General features: G+C 38.9%; 1 protein-coding gene across 2 annotated transcripts in view; it reads left to right on the top strand.

Moving 5' to 3' along the window:
- The window catches only part of TPCN2 (two pore segment channel 2), a 33,759-nt gene extending 18,231 nt beyond the window's left edge, over positions 1-15,528 (top strand). Inside the window, exons 14-25 of one of the 2 annotated variants that reach the window (XM_087742850.1) lie at positions 804-923; positions 1,224-1,283; positions 1,369-1,497; positions 2,146-2,195; positions 4,718-4,817; positions 5,773-5,844; positions 8,605-8,678; positions 9,056-9,146; positions 9,266-9,348; positions 10,457-10,538; positions 12,074-12,159; positions 12,872-15,528. In XM_087742850.1, the coding sequence (XP_087598976.1) occupies positions 804-923; positions 1,224-1,283; positions 1,369-1,497; positions 2,146-2,195; positions 4,718-4,817; positions 5,773-5,844; positions 8,605-8,678; positions 9,056-9,146; positions 9,266-9,348; positions 10,457-10,538; positions 12,074-12,159; positions 12,872-12,950 (1,026 nt within the window). In that variant the 3' untranslated portion in view covers positions 12,951-15,528. Of the gene's footprint in view, positions 1-803; positions 924-1,223; positions 1,284-1,368; positions 1,498-2,145; positions 2,196-4,717; positions 4,818-5,772; positions 5,845-8,604; positions 8,679-9,055; positions 9,147-9,265; positions 9,349-10,403; positions 10,539-12,073; positions 12,160-12,871 lie in introns of those variants that run through there. The other variant, XM_087742854.1, reaches the window with a different exon arrangement.
- The last annotated feature ends 5,581 nt before the right edge of the window (positions 15,529-21,109 follow it).

The raw sequence follows: 21,109 nt of genomic DNA, 5'->3' as shown, positions 1-21,109 counted from the left end.
CTGTGTGTGTCTTTTGTTTAATAGGGAGATTTGTTACAAGAAAACAAGGAATCGGAGTTAGACTTATAGCATAGACTTTCTGAAAAATGCTAAGGAGAAATGAGTACCTCTGTAGTAAATTGTTTTTGATGACATGCAAGGGATTTGTCTTGTTGTGACAGTCCTATATTAAAGCAATGCATCTCTGCTATATATTAGTCTTTGCAGGGTAATGCTTAACTATACTTGGGCAAAGTCTTTTCTCCAGTCCCTGAATGAAGAATGCAATGTGGATTCTTTAAGTGTTCAGATGAAGATGGGCAGAAAGCAGTCTTTTCCACTTGGAGAAAGACATTAAAAAAAAAAACAAAACAAAATCCAAAAAACAAAAAAAACCACAAAAAACCCCAAACTTCTTGAGGGCTAGGAAATGTTCTTTTCTATGTTTGCATGTCACTAAGACTTCTGAATCTTTTGAGAGATTAAATGTTGGGAAATGGGGAAGGAATGTGAACGATTAGTAGCTTGGTGTTCAGTTTACCTGCTTGGGGCATTGGAGAGAGGTTGGATTATCTCCCTTCTTTGCCATTATCTTGTGTTGTGCCATAATTGTCAACCCATTTGCTAATCAGCAATGATCTCTTGCTGCTAATAGCCAGAACTTGAAAACACCTTCCTAGTGAAATGTCAAAATTAGCATGTGGCCTTGAAGTTTTGCTTTGAAAATGTCTGTTTCTTAAATCTGCGATTGGATGTGGTTTTCCTGCATCATTATTAAAATGCTAATGCTTTGTGTCTCAGCGAATCCTTTGTGTTCTTTTCAGCATCCTCCCAGTCCAGAGTACCAATCCCATTTTATGCAGAAAATGCAGTTTGCCTTTGGCCATCCCTACTTTGGCTATGTGGGGAATGTCGTAGCCCTTGCAAACATTGTTTCTATCTGTGTAAGTAAAAGGTTTTTTGTTTTGGTTTGGTTTTTTTGTGTTTGTTTTTTTTTCCCTGCTACAAACTTCTGATCTGTTTTTGTTCTTTAGTCTCTGTTCTAATAACTGCTTTTTGTAGCAGATGTTGATGTTTGGCATGCTTTAGTCATGCAGTCTTAGGAGAGAATACCTGCAGTTAAATATATTCGGAGCTGCTTGAAAACGTCTGTGCAAAGCATAAAAAACTGTGTTTTGTTCTTGTGCTTAAACTGTTTTATGCAGCAGTAAAGCAGTGGATTCATAAAATATTTCTTGTTTAAGGTGGTTTTGGTGATGGATGCGGATAAGCAGCCATCTGAAAGGGATGACTACTTCTTGGGGGTAAGATGTAACAGTATTCCTACAGTTATTGCTGTTCCCTGAGGTGTCAATAATTCTAATAATTATTTTTGTTTTGGGGGTGAAGGCTATCAACTGCTTCTTCATCCTATACTATCTGCTGGAAATGTTACTGAAAATCTTAGCAATGGGCTTGAAAAGATACTTGTCATACCCAAGCAATAGATTTGATGGACTTCTGACTGTAATTTTGCTGGTAAGCTTTTTTTTAACTTCTGTATTCCTGGATTTGTTGACTAGGATGATTAGGAACTGCAAGAGCTACTGGAATTGCTTTTTATTCAACACTAATACATTGAGTTAAATAGCATGAGCTAGTGTTGTGGTTTTCAGTGGCTTGAACGTTTTGGTGGCAAGTGGTTCTCTTGGGGTCTCGTTTCTGGAGGTAGGCTTTTTAAAATTGATGTAAAAGGTGAGCTTTCTTATAAGCAGCCTTTTTAATGTTATTTAGAAACATTCAGCTCTTGGAGTAATTACATAAGGAATTCTGTTACATAGCTAAAAATCACTTGGCTTTTTGAATTAAAAAAAAAGTGGCAGATGATTATTATCGTTATTTGGTAAAAGCCTGAAACCCATATGGCAGATGAGGCCAAATTCATAGTTAACGTAATTGATTGTATATCCTTATATGTGTCACCATTGGATTATGTGTGTACATTGGATTAATTTGGGGAATACCTAGTCAAATATGACAATTTCAGAGCTTTAAAGTGAGTTAAATTAGCAGCTTAAAGATCTTGAAAATGCTTCCTGTCAAGAAACTTATGTAATTTTTGCAAGTCAAAATTACAAAATAAGGTTTTGACCTTTTTTTTTTTTTTTTTTTCTTCCCTAACAAAAGGTTTTGGAGATTGCAACTTTTGCTGTGTACAAATTTCCTCATCCTGGTTGGTACGTAATCTCCGTGAACTGTTGCACTTTGCTCAGTATCTGGGGTGGGTCAGCGTAATATACACACATGCTCATACGTGCTTATGTCATTGCACTATGATCGTCAGCCAAGTCCATAATTTACCAAGCCTAGTAGAATTTCTCACCTTTGTAGTCACTAGAGGCCATGCAATATGGATAAGTGAAAGAAAATTACTAATTTTTTTTTGTAAAACTTAGAGTCCTGTTTAGCTATTCTGAGAAGGATGCATTTTCATTACTTGTAATCTGATGTAAAATAATAATTTAGCAGACCTACGCTTACTAAAGGTGCATGAAGGAATTTGGTACAACATACACAACCAGCTACTAACCTAATATGTTTCAGTATCAGATTGTCCATAAGCCCAGTTATATGAATTCCTAAACAGCTGGTGAAGCCCCTTCAACCCTGTATGTAGATTGAGTCCAAGTTTTGTTTTGTGCTGTAAAATTTCATAGAAAAATTCCCATCGACTTAAACTATTTATCTGTAGTGGAATAGCAAGCAATTGTATTACGATTTTTCTTAACTTCAAGCAGTTCTTGGATAACTGTCTTGATCTTTTTTTCATTATCAAAAGCATAAAAATCATTGTTTTGCCTCTTAAAATTTGAAAACTGCCACTACAACAAAAGAGGAAAGCAAAGGACTTCTGGAAGATTTCCTGAATCTTACTTTCAGGGGTGATTTATAACATATTATGATACTTTTGTTTCTTTATACAAGCTCCCTCTTAAGACATTGACTCTCCCTAATTTTTTCAGGATATTTGTTATGTTGCAATCAAGAAGGTACTTTAAGTTACACTAGTATCTGCAAAGAGACCTGGAAGATATTGCAGCTTGAAATGGGTTTATTTTTGAACACTTCTTGCACTCCTGTCACTCAAAAGCGATAGTTGCCATAAGAATATTAATTGCTAACAATCTAATGGCATTAAGTGTTGCTCTAACTTATAATTGGTTGTATTTGGGTTTGATTTTTGCCTTTTGATTCTTGAATGTAGACGATTGTTTGTACTACAATAGTATCTTGAAGCACCAGTAATACTTGTTAGATCTTTGTGTCAGTCGCGGCAAACAGATTATAACCCAGATGAGTCATTCCGAGTCCTGACGTTGCTTGTGGTGTGTGGTGTTGGCAAATGCTTCGTCTGTAGATGTAACATCTTCAGGACAGGACTAAGATGTGACTATTATTCTAGAATATGCGTTCTATGCAGCATTGTCTTAAATGATTTATTTTATTATTAGAGCTGAATATATTGGTGATGCAAATTGTGATTTAGCATCTGTGTTACCAAGGAGGTTTTTGTTAACATCTTTCGCCACATCCCCCCCACCTGCCCACCTTTCCAACAAAGAAGCATCCAGCATGCTGATGTAAGTCAACTAAAACTCAGGCTGCGATTTGAAGTGTGTGTATATCACCTGTGGAATACGCATATAAGAGAGAAGGTTGGCAAGACAGTCTGTTAGCTTAGTGCTCTCTTTGAAGTGTCGCTTCAGCCAAGCACGCCCTGAAGGATTAATGCACATCTTCGTGCAAGTTCCTGAAGTATCTTGCTATAGCAGCATTTTTGTTTTGCTTTGTTTTCTGAAAGGACTCTCTCTGGTGCCTCCCCCTCAGCAGAAGGAAGGCCACTTACCCAAGTAGTTTACTACAAGCATGCACTTTAAAGAGCACTACATGCATATTTAAGAGCCCAGGCTAAATGGATCGTTTCCTTCATCAGTTATTAGAGTTTACCGTAGCTGAGATGCCTGCTGAGTAAATCAATGTACTTCCTTTTACAGTTTGTAGATTTTTATATAGGATAATTCAGGTTGGAAGGGACTGCAGGAGGACTCTAGTCCAGCCACTTGCTCAAAGCAAGGCTGGACCAAGTTACTCAAAGCTTTATCCAGCTGGGACTCGAAAACCTCCAGTGACGGAGACTTGCACAACCTCTCTGGCTGACTTGTGCCTCTGTCTTGCTGTCCTCATGGTTGACAAGTTCTTCAGGTCTGCCTTGTACCTAGTGTGAGCCTCCACTGTTTCAGCTTAGACCTACTGTCCCTTGCCCTCCTACTATGCACCATTAAACAGCCTTGCTTCTGTCTTGAGGACTACTTCGTAAGTATTAGAAGGCTGTTGCTAGATCCTCCTGGAGCAGGGTTCTCCAGACTAAACAAGCCTGGGTCCTGCAGCTTCTCTTTTTAGGGCAGGTGCATCAGCCCCTGACCGTCTTGTTGGCTCTCTGCTGATCTTGCTGCCGTTTGTCTGTTTCTTATATTGGGGATTCCAAAACTGGATGCAGTATTCTAGTCAGTCATAGGTTGTAAAAAGTGATTACGTGAGGAAATAAAATTCCTTTTTTTTTTTTTTTTTTTTAAATATGCTATGGATGTTAACCAAAAGTTGTAGGGAATTTACAGTTACCTGCATCCCAGTAGATTTAACTGTGTCTTTCTGTCATGGGCTGTTTCTCTGATTTGTTATTTTCTTCCATCTTTCCTAGGAGACCCGAATTCGTGGGCTTGTTATCCCTGTGGGATATGGTGCGATTGGTGAACATGTTAATTGTGTTCAGGTTCCTGCGGATTATTCCTAATATGAAGGTGTTTGTTTATCCCTTCACACTTCTGATTTCTCTGTTGGCCAAATTATAAATTTTGTTAAAGCTTTTCAGAATAACATGTAGTAGACTGCAATTCTCTTGCACCTGAGTGGGATTATAACTCAGCTCGAACTGTCCAGGCTATTGCACAGCACCTCGCAAACTCATTCTCTCTTCAGCTGGTTTTCTCTGTTGAGGTGGGAGGGAGGTTCTGTTGGTGTCGCTGCAATTGACGCTGGTGTTCTAAAGTGGGTAAACACATCCAGAAATACATGTGGAACTTGTGTAGTGCTTCAGCCTTAATTAGATGAGTGGATATGATGTCCTTGAAGAACTTGGTACTCGGGAGGTGCTTTTGCTAGATACTGCCAGACGTTTTGGTCATACAAAGGATTATTTGGAATGAATCCCTCTTTCCGCTTTCCAAGTATGGGTATTTCCACCAGAATACCCGTACTTGAATCTGAAATCACTTTAGAGTTGTTTGATTGTTTGTTATAATCCTGCATTTAGACTTGCTTGAAAGCTAAGCCCAAATTAATATCAGATGCAGGGCTTAGTTCAATAAGCCATAAATATCTGCCTGATGTCATCAGAGATCATAATGTCAGTGGAAAGTGTAAACTAGAAATGATGTGGATCAAATATGAAGCTGTCAATCTGGAGCTGTGGGGCGCTTGTGATTCCACACCCCCGTTCTGGTCTTATTAGGCGTATAGCCCTTTAAGTCACAGTGCCTGTCTATATTTAAAACTTAGCATAATATCTGTGTGTGAAAAGGAGTGCAGCATTTTTCATTCATCTTAAATATGGAAATATCACTGTGTAAAAGATGACCTGCATTTAGATGTAGCTCACTTTCCTGGTTGGTAATTCTTTGTCCTTTTAGTAAAAATTATTTGATACGGATTGGAAGTGTGATGAATGTCATACATATAAAATCTGCTTTGTTTTAGTTCATGGCTTTGGTTGTTACTACGTTGCTGGATCTGGTAAAAAACCTGAGGGCCTTTGCAGGAATCCTTGTGGTAAGTCATGATGCAAGATTGTAATTTCCTTTCTTATAGTTAGCAGTATAATAAGTTTACTTTGTCTTCAACAAAGTAAACCAGGTTCTTTTGACAATCACCATGAACAGTAGCATTTCACCTTTTATCAGCCAGTTCTTCTCCAGGACATGTCTTGCAAAGCTGCAATAAACTACCGTTTTGTTACGGGCTGCACACAGTGACAGTGCCTCATTTATCAGTTTGCTTTAGGAGCGCCTTTAAAAGATTATTTCAAACTTCCTCAGAATGCTTGCCTCAGGCTGGATACTCTAGTTTCAATTAAAAATTAATCTGATGCTAAAAGTATCCTAGTTTTTCTTACTCTGTCTTGCTTATGTTAAATAGCAAAACAATGTTAAAATTGTTTTCAGTTGGAAGGTGTTGAGATGTCATGTTTGAAGGTGATTTTTAAAAGCCTCTGCCATCCTGTTTTAGGTGTGTCTGCGTAGAGCATATAGTCCATAAACATGTGATTAAAGGGGGGATTACAATGTGCGATGTCCATTACATAAATCCTCCGTTTCCCAACTCTTGAGTTTCTGGCTTTGCAATGATGTCTTCTTGGTAGAGCAAATGAGTGCCTGGGTGGCTTTTTGTGGTGTTTGTGGTTGGTTTGTGGTTTTGTGTTTTTTGGTTGTTTTTTTGGTCGGGGTTTTTTTTTTTTTGGATACTTTAATTTGAGATAATGGTTAGAGACCAAAGATTTGCTGTGTATTAGGTATTGTCTAAAAAGTTGTTCTGGTCTGTATACTTAGCATGCAACTTATCCAGAATATCTGTTTTGGTCATTACTAATACCTGCTTTTATCGGGGCGAGGCCTTAAGTTGCAGTCTGGAAAGGATTATGTTGCAACTTGAAATAAAGATACTGGTTTGGGCAAAGCTAAGTTGGTAACAACTTTGTTGTGCTGTGCAAGTCACGCTTGCCACTGGAACCTACTCTTGAAACTGAGAAATACCTTGGGAGTGCATGAAATGGGAAGTTAGCCTTTGCAGATGAAAGTACATCTTAGGAGCCTAAATGCCAATCTTGCATATGATAGCAACAGCTTTAGTATAATGAAAAGCTTTTCATTACTCAATTTGTTATTCAATGTAGCCAGCTGTCTAAAGGCTGACTGCAGTTTTGCTAATTTTGCCAGGTCGTGGTTAAGTGCGTACGCCATGCTAAAGGAGTGCACGATTGCTTGTCAGCCCTCTCAGAGGCTGGTAGGGTGGTGGTGTGGATAGGTGGGGGAGGCAGGGATTCACACGGCTGCTGCTGGATCTGACAGAGCCCATACGTCAGAGCCCTGGGAGAGAGCCATTATGGGGTGAGCTGTGTTGTGCTTTATGCTAGGACCCCAAAGCTGTGTTGCTACCAGAGTGGCTGCACCTGGGCTGTAGCATTCTGCCGGCAGCTCTTTTAATTCCTGAAAGACATAGCTAAGATGGCAGGAGCCTGTAGTAATATGCTCGATTTTATTTTTAGGAATTATGCGTTAGTGTTTTAATGTGATGTCCCTACCCATATATGTAAGACATAACACTTCTGAAGTGGTTTAAGTGTCTGCTGCTGATTGTCCTTAGTGCCAGGAGTGTGAACTGTGGTTTTGCACCAATTGTGAGGCAAGTCTGCCACGGTGTTTGCTACTTCCGTTAATTTAACTTGCTTTTACTTGAGGCTACATAGAAGCTGCCACTGAGCTTCTACCGTAGTGAAGCCTGACTCCGTTACCAGCTGATGCAAAACATCTTTCCTAATGTTAGCCTGGAACACAGGCTGATAAAGTAATGTAACTGATTAGCTAATTTATTAGGCAGTGCATGTTTTGGGCCTATCTTTCTCAAAGAATAAAACTAACTTTATTATTGTCAAGCCAGATACTCCATCTTCTGGCAGGCTGTGGAATGTCAGCTTCAGCTTATTCCAGTACTGTTCAAAGTGCTGTGGTTCATAGGTCAGAGCAGTCTCTCTTCTACTCCTCCCAGACATCCCTCTTGGGTCTGTGGTGTAGCAATATACAGAAATATGACTAATGACGTTTTCATTTGAAGATTCAGCTTGTTTCAAGCCATCCTAGGACAAATGGCTCTTTAAGCAGAGGAGTGAAGTTGTAGGTTATTTCTAGAACAATCTTTTTAGGATAAAAATTGTAAAATCACCAAGGCAACTGCTGAAGACAGTGAAAGGTATCTCTTTAAAGAGAGGTTTGCATTTCTAGCAAGTAAAAGACAGAAGTTCCAAAATCCTTCGTGTTATTGAAACCTCTATTTTTAGACTAATATAACATCTTCAAACAAGTTGCTGGTGTAATATAAAATAGTGACTTGTTTTTGTCCTTCAGTTAGGTTTAGTAAAAGTTTATTTTCACTGAATCTAGCAGAAAGCTCCCCAGATTTTTAGATTATTCCTTGTAAATACAGCTATTGTTTTTTGGTTTTGTTTTTTAAGTCACTATTCTGCAGTGTTAATAGTTAAATATCAGCATTCTGAGACACAGAAAAGTAAAACAGATCATAAAGGAAAATGATTTAATGCATTTTAACAACTGAAATTTAAATAAAATATTAAAAAGTAAGAGCAACCAATTAAGTAATGCAGACATTGAGAAGTATTTTCCCTTTAATAGCTTCAGGCATTGTTCTTGACCAAATCTGTTTAACTGTGGTCCTAATATGAACTCCATGTTAATTGCATTGTTTTCTTATTTAGTGACAGAATTATTCAAAACTAATACTTGCTTATATTCCTTCCAGGTTGTTTTCTATACATTTGCTTTAACCGGCATAATGCTATTTAAAGGTGCTGTTGTTCCCTTGGGAAACATCAGGTAACATTCTAAACATCACTATTCAGAATCTGTTTTCCAAAAGCGTCTGCAACTCAGTACCTCTGAGTTGTTTGTGGTTGTTTTGTGTTCCCCCCCCCCGCTTATTCTTGGAGCCACCCTTCTTTTAATGTTAAATCACACAGACTTTTTTTTCGTCTGTTACTCCTTCTGTTTCTTCTTGCTGTATTGAAATTGCAGGAGCATTAATCTGTAGCTTGAAATTTTACCTTGCTGTAGTTTAAATACTTTCTTAATTATTTCCTTTGTTTTCTGCCCATATGAGATACTTAACTTTCTATAAGGCGCTCAGAAGAACTTGTTTTTAAGGTACAGTGTGTAGAAAGCTGCGCTCATGTCAGGTTGTAATTCCCTTACAGTGCTGTCAATACGACATATGATAACAGCACTCTGCAGTGTGGGACCTATGAACAGTTGGAATATTGGCCGAACAACTTCGATGACTTTGCTGTGAGTCTGATCATTGGAATCTGTCCCTCTTTCCCTCTTTGCTTGTCTCTTCCCCTCATTTGCTGAGGTTTAAGTGTGTGATATAGCTGCTTAACTTCTGTTTTACTCACGTTATTTAGGCAGCAGTGGTGACCCTCTGGGATGTAATGGTGGTGAACAACTGGCAAGTCTTTTTGGAAGCGTTTTCAAGATATTCAAGTCCGTAAGTAGCAGTAATAATACTGAAAAAGTCCCACATAAATCTCTTTTATAAGGTAACTGAGAAGGGGTTATATGCGTAGCACAGTTCCTACCATGTGGGAAGCGGGGTCCTGCTTGCCTTTCTTTTGGGTCAATTCAGGTATGTAGGAAATAGACTTAGTGCTTCGTGGCTGTTCTTTAACTTGTGTAACTTGATGGTCGGTCTGGTACTTGGTGAATGCCACGAAATCCGTGGTCACATTTAGAAGGGATTGGAAACTGGCTTGGTAGTCATCTTGTTCCAAAAAAGAGTGAATGACTTAAGTGGATTATAAACAGGCTTGCAACATGTATTGGGTGGGCGGCTTTCGCTGTAGAGCCGATCTCACAGATGTGAGATAGTAGTGTATTGCTATAATTCATTTTGGGCTGCTTCTGTATTTTCCCTGTGGGTGAACGGTTTTTTGTAGACTTAAAACCTTGGACATATCTTTCATTTGCATTTAATTACTTTATGGGAATGTTTGAATGAACTGGATAGCTTCTGGGTTGAGCTGTTCCAGTGATCCTTGGCTGGTTAACCCAGCATGTAGTTAAGTTAAGCGAAATGCTCTTCCATAGGCTGTTGTGTGTGATAACAGTTTAACGTGGTCTGGTGAAGACTGGACAAGTTGTGAAAGAGAAATCCATTGGGATCTGCGATGAATGGAAGCTACCTCTAGCTCAGGAAATCTCTGAACTGCAAATGGTTGGAGATTGGGAGAGCACTTGGAGTTTAGGTATTTTGCCATGGTTTTGCACTTTGCTGTGCTTCTGCTTTTGACTGCTCTCGGAGGGTACAAGCCTAGATGGATCTTTTTGTTGTGATCCAGTACAACTTCTACTAGGCTGCTTTTCTGTTCCTTCAGCGTTCAATTAGGTATGTCAAGTGGGAGGAGTGAGTCTGTTTGGCTAACTTAATGAAAGGCTAAAATTTTTTTATTTTTTTTGTTCCAGACCTCCTTTTACATTAAGAAAGGAGTAATATTATATTTCAAGGAAAAACGTGATTTCATGGCTCTCTCTGGTCACTTTCAGGCTGAGGTTACTTACTGCCTACTTTACTTACTGTCTGTTAACCTGATCTGCAGGTGGGCGAAGATCTATTTTGTAGCCTGGTGGTTGATCTCCTCTGTCATCTGGGTTAATCTCTTCGTAGCTTTACTTCTAGAGGTAAGGAAGCACGTTTATTTGGTATTAGATCCTGAAGACAGGTTCTAATTTGTGTGGGAAATGAGAAGAACGCAAACAACTTTTTTGGAAAAGTACGTTCGTTTTGTGCATGTGCTTACTTAATCTGTCTCCTTGCTGCCCTTCCCCCGAGATGTTTGTTTTTTTTTTTCCTAGACAATTTTATATTTTATTTGCAACTTTGTTCCAAATCTCGTTGTGTTTCATTGGGTGTGTACATTTGTCATTATAGCCCGCTCTCTATAAAGATGAAAAATATTTTAAGTATTATAAAACTGCTTGTCTCTTGTACATTAGTATTTAACTTCAGCATTAGTTATTCAAGCTGCAGGCTTTTTGCATTTTGATTTGTGAGCAAATGCTTTAAATTTTACATTTTTATTTTGTTTGGTTTTCCTGTGTTTCTTCCCACTGCAATCTGAATTACTACCCTTATTCAGTTCCAAGCTAGAAGAGTGGAACTGATGACTTATTTTGAAGAGATCATCCTCTTGAGTTTTTTAAAGAAGCTGTAGAAATGTAGGTACCTAAGCAATGCTATGAGGAACATATAGTTCTGCTGGTTTCTCATGTATGCATACTTCTCTGAAATCCAAGTACCTCTTGAATTTTTGATGGTGAAGGGAATGTTAATCACAGCCACCTACTCCAGGTTAATCAGCGTAGACTTCTCTTATAAGTAATGGAGGAAACTGAGTACCTGTAGAGGGCACTTCACGCCATCTTAAAACCTATGAAAACTTCTTTTGGAGATGCTCTTGTTGTTGACTGCACTGAGAACTAAAATTTACTACTTTAGGCAGAATGGTGAACTTTTAGACAGAAATTTAGGTATGAGGCTCACGCTGAGCCTGTCTTGCCCATGAGCGTTTCAGAAAAGACTTTCTGTTCTAGCTGGAGGTTAATCCTATGAAGTCTTCTACCTGCTCACTTCTGCAGGGCTGTGGCCAAAGTTTGCTGTAAGAGCCAAGATGTAGCATTCTGTAGCAGGAGAGCAGGATGTCACTATTGTTCTCCCTTTTTTTTGCCCGAGTTGTCTGTTTACTCCCTAGGTATTGATTTGCCAGAGTACTTAAAAATGGATAAGGGAACGTCACAAAACCAGAAGCTCAGTTTAAGCTGAGATGCCTGGACTAGGAGTATGTTTGTATATTGGCTTTTTAAAAAGGAAAAAATTCCAAGTAGGTGAACTCTTGTGAGTAGTTCACACAGTTATCTGGGGGAGGCAGTCCTTGCTAGGAGTAGAAGGCAGCAGGGCTGTCTTCTGCTCTCCTGTTCTTTCAGTGTGTGATGAGAAAGTTATTTCATTCCTGAACAACAGGCTTGTATAAAGTAGTGACCTGCAGCCAACAAATACGCTGATGCCTAAATAAATCACTGCTCTGACACTCTGTGTTAAAAACAAACCTCACCACCTTCCCAAACCTTACCCACAAACATATTGACCTGATATAACTTCTTTTCCGATGTCACCAGATGTAGCCTCTAGGTTTTTTCCTGTTCCTTTTGCGTTTCAGAACTTTATTCACAAGTGGGACCGTCGCTGTCATCGAGAGCCTCTTTCGGATATTGAATACCAGAGGACAGTTGAACTAATGTTCAGGTGAGTTGAACTGAGCTTGATAACCGATCTAGTTTTTTGTGTTCGTCTGTTTTAAAGAAAGTGTGCTGGCTGCAAGAGGGTAAAAGGCTTGTCTTCCATTTCCTCCCTCCGAACCAAGCTGTTTCATCTGTTAGTTTGGAAAAATTCAGTAAGTGATTTAGTTAGGCCTGCTTTAAGCTGACTCGGTAGCCTAACCTTTATATGCTTTCTGCCCATAGCATGATGGGAGAAGAGGTGTTGGGGGCGAGGGAGGGGGGCTGTGCTGAGAGAGGAGAAAAGGGAAGATGAGGGAAGTGATGCACGTTCTTGGCTTATTATGAAATTGTGGGTGGTGAGTTGATACTTGATGATCATGTACAAGTGGAACTTCTGGTGCACGTTGGATATTCAATAGTAGCATTGGGAACATGTTCTCATTTGGGAGTTTCTTCAGGAAAACAAATCTACTGACCTTCAGTTGTATTGTACTGTGTGCAGGAAATTGCTTCCCTGCTTCTTATGGGAAAACAGCTGCTGGTTTCCATGACACATCTGTAAAGGATGGATCACTTGCAAGTAGATGCATCTTTAGGGAGCATCAACTTATTGTAACTTTAATTCCTTGTTTCATTCTTGAAACAAGCACACGTTACATCTCAGTATGTGCATTGCAAAAACAAATGCAGAGAAGTTCCCTTTGCTGCCCCTAACAACTCATGCTTTTTCTTTGTAGAGATGTTTTGGAAGAACCTACAGAGGAAGAGTTGATGGAAAAACTGCACCAGCATCCACACCTGCAGTTATGTAGGTGACTGGTGGGAAGGACTGGTTTATGTAGACCTCTGTTTTCTTGAGGTTGTCAGTTGGAAGAAACTGGATGGATTTTCTGTGAGGTGCTGTTAGGAGAGAGGCTTGTAGGACAGTATGTGAGGTTTTGCTTGGCAATTCTCTGCAGAAAGTTTTTTTATTTTTGGTTCATATCTTTTTTTTGAAAAAGATTTGAATCTTGCGAATTTGACTTGATTTTACATTTCAATTTTAGAAGAATATTGCAGCTGTTATTTTTATAAACTGTTGATATCGGAATGTTTTATTTCCTTTTTTTTTTTTAAGAAGGGAAAGTGTGTTTAAAATGACAGTGCACTTTAAAACATGAACTCTGTGACCACTAAGCCTGCTACTTTTTTCAGCACAAGAAAATGGAACTGTGCCCTGCAATTCATGGATGGATTAGGCAGGACTAGAACAAAATCCTCAAGATGTAGCAAGAGCTGAAACACTATTTTTATTGAAATGTGACACCAGCATATCTTACCACATTTTCAGGAGTTAATCACGTCAGAACACAATCAATTTCACCTTAGTAACAGGGACTGCCGACTTCGCACATCCTCTCTTTTTCTTTGTTTTTGATCTAGCGTTCGTGCTGGTTGTATCATGCTGGTAACTTTGAGAGCAGTTATAACTTTGAAAACCATGAGTGCAATGGCTCCATTCAGTGTGGTAAAATGGAGAGCTCTTTTAGAGTAAATATTCTCATGTTGCTTTTTAGTGAACCTCTTCCTTTTGCTTTCTTCCAAGTCCTGTTCTACACTGTATCGTATTCCATGAAAAAGCTGAGGGGAATGAACTTTGGCTGGAATGTAGCACCATGATCACTCTGAGTCTCCCAGTTAAAGGGGGGGGGGGGGGGAGAAAGAAAGGTTGAATGGGATAATCGAAGTGCTTAGCAGTTCAGATTTTCATTCGAGTCTGGGAATTGAAAGTGCTCAACCAGTATTGCAAGATCACATTCTTTTATGGCTTAATGACCACATGCTGTATACCACTAACTTTCACCTGGGTAATACTTTTTGGGTAAGTAACTTTGTCAACAAATCTAAAGTGGAGAGTTAACAGTAAGCCATGTCCACGTGTTTTGAATTATCCCTTAGTATTCTTCTAAAAAAGGGGGTTTTGTTTGCATCTTTGTCACATAACTAGTAAAATCGCTATGAAGAATGGAATCAATCCCAACTGCTATTTTTATATGTAAAAATGAAAGTACCCCTTGGGGTGCTGCCTTGCTATTGAGACACTTGTCACCAAAACAGACATTATTGTGATCATCTCTGCATTGACAAAGGCTTGGGGAAGGTAATTGACCGTAAAACGCTGCTACTATTTGTAAGTTACTTGAGCCTTTTTTAGATAACAAAACATTTTTCAAAAGTGCCAAGCAGTCATCCTGCATACTTTTCCTCCTCTTTTTTCATCATTTGTCTTTTTTTTCTTTCCTGCATAAGGGAGAGGAAGGTATCTGGGATGATGGTGCATTTGAGCTCAAAAGCATGTTTCTGAACAGTGAGACAACAAGGCAGAAGTTGCGTAGTGATTCTTGTCTGTTTCTTTATCTCCTGCTTATACTTTTCTTGTGTTGTGGAACAAAATATGTGTTGTAGCTTGCATATGCGTAGAACAAATCTGAACTGAGCTCTGAGCTACTCCTGCAATCTTTCTTTACTTTTGTAATCTTGCCTCTTAAGCCATGGTCTTGTCTGTGTTCAGGCTCGTCTCTGTTCCAGAATAATCCACCCAATAACTCACTTGCACTGGTGTCAGTGGCATTACCATGGTTATTTTCAGTCATGCACTTAGAACACATATCATGGCAAATAAAGGCATCAGCACACAGCTTTTCTAGGTTTGAGTTTGTTTTTTTTTTCAGTATGGCTTTGTCAGGATGGTTTCTGCTCCTTCTAGCATGATGTAATCATTACCACCAATTTATTGGCTCTTACTAACAGATATTAAATAGTCTATTTTACCTTTTTACTGAAAAAAACCATTATTTTTGTTTTCCGCTTCTCTGAATACTTGAAGTAGCTTTGCCTTGCCGAAAAGGAAGTGGGCAGTTCTTATCAGCAAGTTTGGTGGGTTTTTTTTTTTGTCTCTTAAGGTTTTTGTGGTTTGGGCTTTTTTTTTTTTTCTTGCCGTTACATTCCACTACAATCTACCAAAGTAGCACAAATTGGTGTGGGATTATCAGAAACATCACAAATACCTCCGTTATTGCATCTGGACAAATGTGAAGAAGGCTTTCTGAACGGAATAGTCTTAGTCTTGTTCTTGTTTCACATTTGTGTAATTGACTGAAAGTGTAACTAGAATTTAATACAGAATTGTGGTACCTAATGTCACTTGTACTGGAAGATGTAAATGACCACAAGTCTTATGCAATAATTGTATAAATCATGAAAATGAATGTGTGTAACTGGGTAAAATTTGAGGTTTGCAATATTAAAAAAAAGAGTTCCTTCTTAAAACATGAAAATTATTGGGGTATTGAAATGATTCTTGTGGTGTGTTTTTTGCCCTTCCCCCTCCTACGGATTTCTGTTGTGCTCAGCATCTATGCTCCCATTATCTTTACTAGTTGAAGGCTGGGCCCCTGGAAGAGGTTACATGCAAGTGGGACGTAACTGCCTGGTTTCAAAATGCAGGACCTAAAGCACGCTGCTCTGTTATTCTCCAGTTCTAGAGGCGCATAACATCATCTGTAGGTACTTGATATACTTAATTTTTAAGGTGAAACTTGGAGCTGAGCATTGAGGGTGTTGAGCAGCTTGATTTCCATTTGTGTTTCAGTCTTTGCATGGGCAAACTAGGTACTCCTTCATCTCTTTTTTTCCTCCTCAAGAGATCAGTGCAATAAGCATTCTCATGGCATTTCAGCTGGGGCAGGTTTTGCACATAATTTAGCAGAGTCCATGGTATTGTCTTTTGAAACAGGTTCTAGTTTAAAGACTTTTTTTTAAGAACAGAACAAAATAAATTCTGGGTCAAGCTAAAGGCTTAAGTTTGCTGGTGTCTGACAATGGCTGTTGCAGATGCTTAGGTGAAGCATGTGAAAGCCAAAGCAAATAGAAGATCATCTTGCATTATTAAATCAGGCTCAAATTTTTCTAGCTTCTGAAGGGGGGCCTTAATCACCAGACTGTTGGCTAATTTGAGATTCCTCAGATTATTTTTTTATCCTTCCTGATTTACTGTGAATTTGCATTAATTAAAGATTTAGGAGTGGAGGGAGAGGATGGATGCAATTGAAGTGTTCTTGGTTCTTTCAGCAGAAATACAGAAATACAGGGATAAACCTCACAAGTACACGTAACTATGAAGAAACTTAAAAACCTTATATTGGTCAGAGCTGCAAACAGGGCAGCCAGAATAACCTAGTAACGGTGTAGACGTTACAGACAAAGGAGGAATGCTGTCTTGGGTGTCAGCGGTTTTTGTGAATAAAGTGCATGAGGCGTGCTTTCTTGGCCTCTGTTTGTTGTGGTGGTATTGTACATCTTGACACGTTTTGGGGAACATTGCTTTTTCAACCCTCCAATGCTTTTTAATGTGCACAAAAATGTAGGGACGTACAAAGCTATAAGAAAAAATGGGGCCTATAGGAAACTGATGCAGGGTATAGATTAGTTATCTCTGAAATGTGAGGTAAAAGTATCTCTTATCTTGTTAGCTGGTTTATCTTTTCACCTGCCAGTATATTACAAGCAGTACATAGTGTTACCACAGCTTCTGCTACTGTTTAACATTGTGCTTTAGTCAGATGAAGTCATTTCAGTACCCCATCTGTCTTGGGTTTTTATTGAAAACAAAATAAAAATAGGTGTCTGCCTGCTTTTTTTATGTAGGTGTTGACGATTTTTTTTTTTCCCCACTAGATTTTTGTCTGATTTAAAAACCTATTCAACTGATGGGAGTTTTCCACAAATCAGATGGCTTTGACTTAATCTGCAGTCTTTATAAACATTCAGAGCCATTTGTTTTGTCAACTTTGGGTAGAAATAATTTGGGGGTGGGGATGGAGGGATAAGATTTGGTTTCTATTCCAACTCTGAGCACTTCATGGACAGGACACTGTTTCAAAATGACCTTGATAAACTAGAGGAAACTGCCAAAATTATCGAAGTAAAATTCAAGAGACAAATATGGACCGTTACAGTTTAGAAGCACAACATGTGGAAGTATATAGCAGGGAGTAAGTGGTATTAGAAGACAAATATAATAGGGCTTGTAGTGTACTACAAATTGAGCGAGCTAACGGCATCTGAAGGAGACCAAAAGAAAATTGCTTTGCTGTAATTGGTAATAGTAATTCCCTTTAGGCCCCAGTATTCCTGGTTTGGGCCCAGTATTTTAAAATAAACAGGTGGGGGGAGGCATTTGTTATAGGACAGTAATAGGATTCTTAAGAAATTTGGAAGGCGTGCGTTGGGAAGAACTTGAAGGAAATAATTTGTTCAGGCAAATGAGTCAGGCAAATATATTTTTTTAACAATATTCAAGTATGTAAATGATTGAGAGGAGTGAACTGTTGATGTTGTGTAATCTTTGTGTGCTAATTGTAGGACAAGCTGTGGTTTGGATTTTGGCAAAAAGAGTTGCTAGATACGAGGGAAGCTTCCTAACCCTGAGCACTGTGCTCTGGGAGGTCACAGACTCCCCTTCACTCGAGTGCCCTTTTAGGAAGGGTTTGACAGTCACCTGCTACAGCTTTGTCTGGATGTTTGTGAACCTGCCCCTGCCTGGTGATGCCTCAGCTGGTCCCTGAGATCCTGTCCCGCCTACCTCTGTGGTTTTGCTGGAAAGAATTCCCATGGCTGTAACAAACCTAGCTTTTGTTGTTACCACATGTGCTGTTGGTTCTAGCTAATGGCTTACAAATGTTTACAGCATGCAAGTATTTTAGAAGTAGGGATAGCAAAAAAAAAAAAAAGCTCCTTCAGCTTCCCATTATAAACAGGAAGATGAGATTTAGTTGTGTGTGCTCTGTTGCTAATGCTTGACCAGCATCCCCTGGTCCCTGCACTATCTCCCCATAGCTCTCCATGCAGGTGTCTCTGCTGGGTTCCCTTTAATCTCATTTCTACATCCCTTACCTTTTTGGGTGAGAGGAGGAAAGTGCTGCCCTTCTCCCAGTTTGTGTTTGCTCACTGGTAAGCCAAGCAGATCAGATAGCTTGATCTTTCCCTTGGTGAGAACACTTAATTTGGGCACTCTGCTCTACTTGCTACCAGTTGTCACAAAATATGTAACGCTTACACCTTTGATGCTTTAGCTCTTCTATCAAACTTGGTTTGGTAAATGAATTTAAAAGTTATTGCCAGGGGACTGATGCTATGTAATTCCTACAGGCAGCTAGAAGATCTTACAAAAGGTAATGCTGTATCGTTGGGAATTATGTTTATTGAAATTGGTCTGATGTTTCACTGGATCCAAGGCTTTTCAATGAGAATTGAGCACTTAGACTCCGATGGGGAGAAAAGGAGATGGTCCAGAGACTTAAGCATGCTCGGCATCATTAGTCAGTTTGTAGAAGTGTGGGCTAATGTGTTTCAGAACTGTGAACTGGGCTTTCCTGCATCCTCCAGGGATACCATCACTTTTTTTAAAGATAAAATAGATCACAGAGTATCTAAATGGGTTAAGGTCACGGGAAATCTGTTGCTAATTCAGGAACAAACACCAGGTCCTCAGACTTCCTTAATCATAAACTTCGTATTTCATTCTGTACTTAAATCTTTTTCTGTATTTGTAGAGCTGCTATTTTTCCAGCATAGAGTGAGAGAAAATGTTCAGGAAAAATCCTCAAGGCTGAGATGGCATTCTTCAAATACTAAGTACATAGTGATGTGTACAGCAAACTACTGGAGGAGACACCTATCATTATCTCCCATAAAGAATATGAGAAGAACTTCAAGACTGTGTATAAAATGGAGTCACAAGGCATAATAAGTATGTGTGTTTTTTAGGAGTGTCTAAGTTAACTAAAGTTGTTGCAATTTTGGAGGAAAAACTGTAGTATACAGTTACCTCCATCGTACATGCACTTGATGGCAAAGGTAGCAAAATGATGTTTTGTCATGAATTACCCATGCTACCTACTGTACAGGAAAACTTAAATGGCTTCTCTGACTTACAATTCCAGCCACTGATGCAGTTGATTTGCATTGATTTTCATATCTAGTCCTTTACTTAGAATTTTTCCATAGTAATTGTATAAAAAATGGTTTACTGATGCTGGTTTTTTTTTTTTTCAACTTTGAACTGTAAGTTGAAGACAATTGTAGCTTGTCCTTTTCTTTAATGCTAGAAATTCCTTATAACAGCCTCAGTCATCTTTTTTCCATTAAGCTAGTTGAGCAGGTGTTGTCTTTGTTCTGTACAGATACTTTCATGGCCCCCATCACTGCATTATTTGAGTGCCTCCCAAGTACTTTCCTGAAAACATCCTGCTGGGATAGGAAAATATTATTATCCTTATTTTGTAGATGATCAGCTGAGATATTTGGTGATCTGCCCACAGCCGAGCTTGAAATCCGTGGGAGAGTTAAGAATAAAACCTGCAGTCCCTGCTCAGTGCCTTTGCTAACAGACAATACGGCCTTCTTTTTTTTGCAACAGCTGTGAACTTCAGTTGTATGTTTATAAGATGATGTTGACATTTCCACATCAATTGGTTTATAATTTTGCTACTGCCTATTCTTGTATGTAACTTTTTTGTTTACTTTGTTTTAAAATTGCAGAAAAAAATCCCGGAACCTCTCAACTTCTAACTCTACTTATTTCCCACCTTATCAAAAGAGGAGGGAGGACTATTACTGATTTGCCATCTGATTTATAAATATTTAGTAGGGATGATCTGAGGCTGGCACATGTGCTGGGAGTTTAGTAAATGTAAGTAAACTGGTAGATTCCAGTAATTAAGGTACTACTGTAGCAGTACAAAAATACAGGAAAAAATACAGGATGACCATCCTAAAGAGCAGTTATTTGACAGCTGCAATTTTCATTTCTTTTGGACCTGAAACTCACTCCAGGAATGCTTGAGTTTTTCTTTAGCCTTATCTTCCTTTGTACTACTTGTATTTTGTTCTTTGAGGTTAGTGAACGGTCCAACTTTTCAGAGCTGGTGAGTGCTTGCAACAACATATTGAATTTGGAAAACTGTCCAAGAGTCCAGTTGCCCTGCATGATCTCACTGACAAAGGATCATCAGCGTTTGAAAGAATGGAAATTCATGTCAAAATAGAAAATGGATTGCATTTTTAAGACCAAGTTCTATTGTATAGCAGGTGTGTGTCTGTGCAGTGTGAAATACAATCTCTAATACGACTACAGGTTGCTGGGCTGGATGTAGAAGTCAAATTGTAAGGATTATGTTATACAACCTGTCGCATCAGGTAAGCATAAGAATCAAGATCCCTTTTGGTCTTAGAGTTATTTTATAGGATTCTGGCTAAAATCAGACTGGGTTCTGTTAGCTTCCAGAAAAGAATTACCATTTTGTGTGTGATGCAAAACTGTAACGTTATAGCATTGAACTGGGTAGTGGTACTATAACAATGACCTTGTACAACGAGCATCCTACTGAGGTGAGCCGGAAAGCCAGTCTAGCCTGTATTATTTTATTATGTTAGGTCTCCTTCTTGCCTTTAGGAATGAATTGCTTCCACGCATAATGTGCTGAGCTGTTGCTAGTGCTCCTTTTTATGAAGTAATGATCTTAGAAAGTAAAACTTAAGTCTTTAATGTGCCTTCCCTTACCTGTTTAATACCAGTGAGAATAACCTTGTATTTCACCAAAACTACAAGTGTTTAGTTTCCAGCATCCTGGATAATTGGTGGTTTCTCTGAAAAGACTTGAACAATTACTTGGTATAGAAAAATGGCTCTAAAGAAGTTCTCTGTAAAATCAAAGGTGAAGGTGTTAAACCCAGACAATAAAACTTAGATCAAAGTAGCCAGCAGAAGGGGCCATAAGAGGAGCAGACTGTCCGTTAAGCTTCACCATGTTGTGTAAGGTGTTACCTCTCTCTTTTTTTAATCAGATTTCACGAAGAAAGCAAAGCTATTCTTTCCTGACGTAATTCAATCAGAGCTCTCAGCTGGATCAGCAGGAAAAGCACCTGCCTTTCTT

The sequence above is a fragment of the Nipponia nippon genome, unplaced genomic scaffold, assembly GCF_047370975.1.
Source record: "Nipponia nippon isolate SJK-2023a ecotype South Korea unplaced genomic scaffold, ASM4737097v1 scaffold_10, whole genome shotgun sequence".
NCBI classification, from domain to species: domain Eukaryota; kingdom Metazoa; phylum Chordata; class Aves; order Pelecaniformes; family Threskiornithidae; genus Nipponia; species Nipponia nippon.
This window is presented reverse-complemented; position numbering and strand designations above follow the sequence as displayed.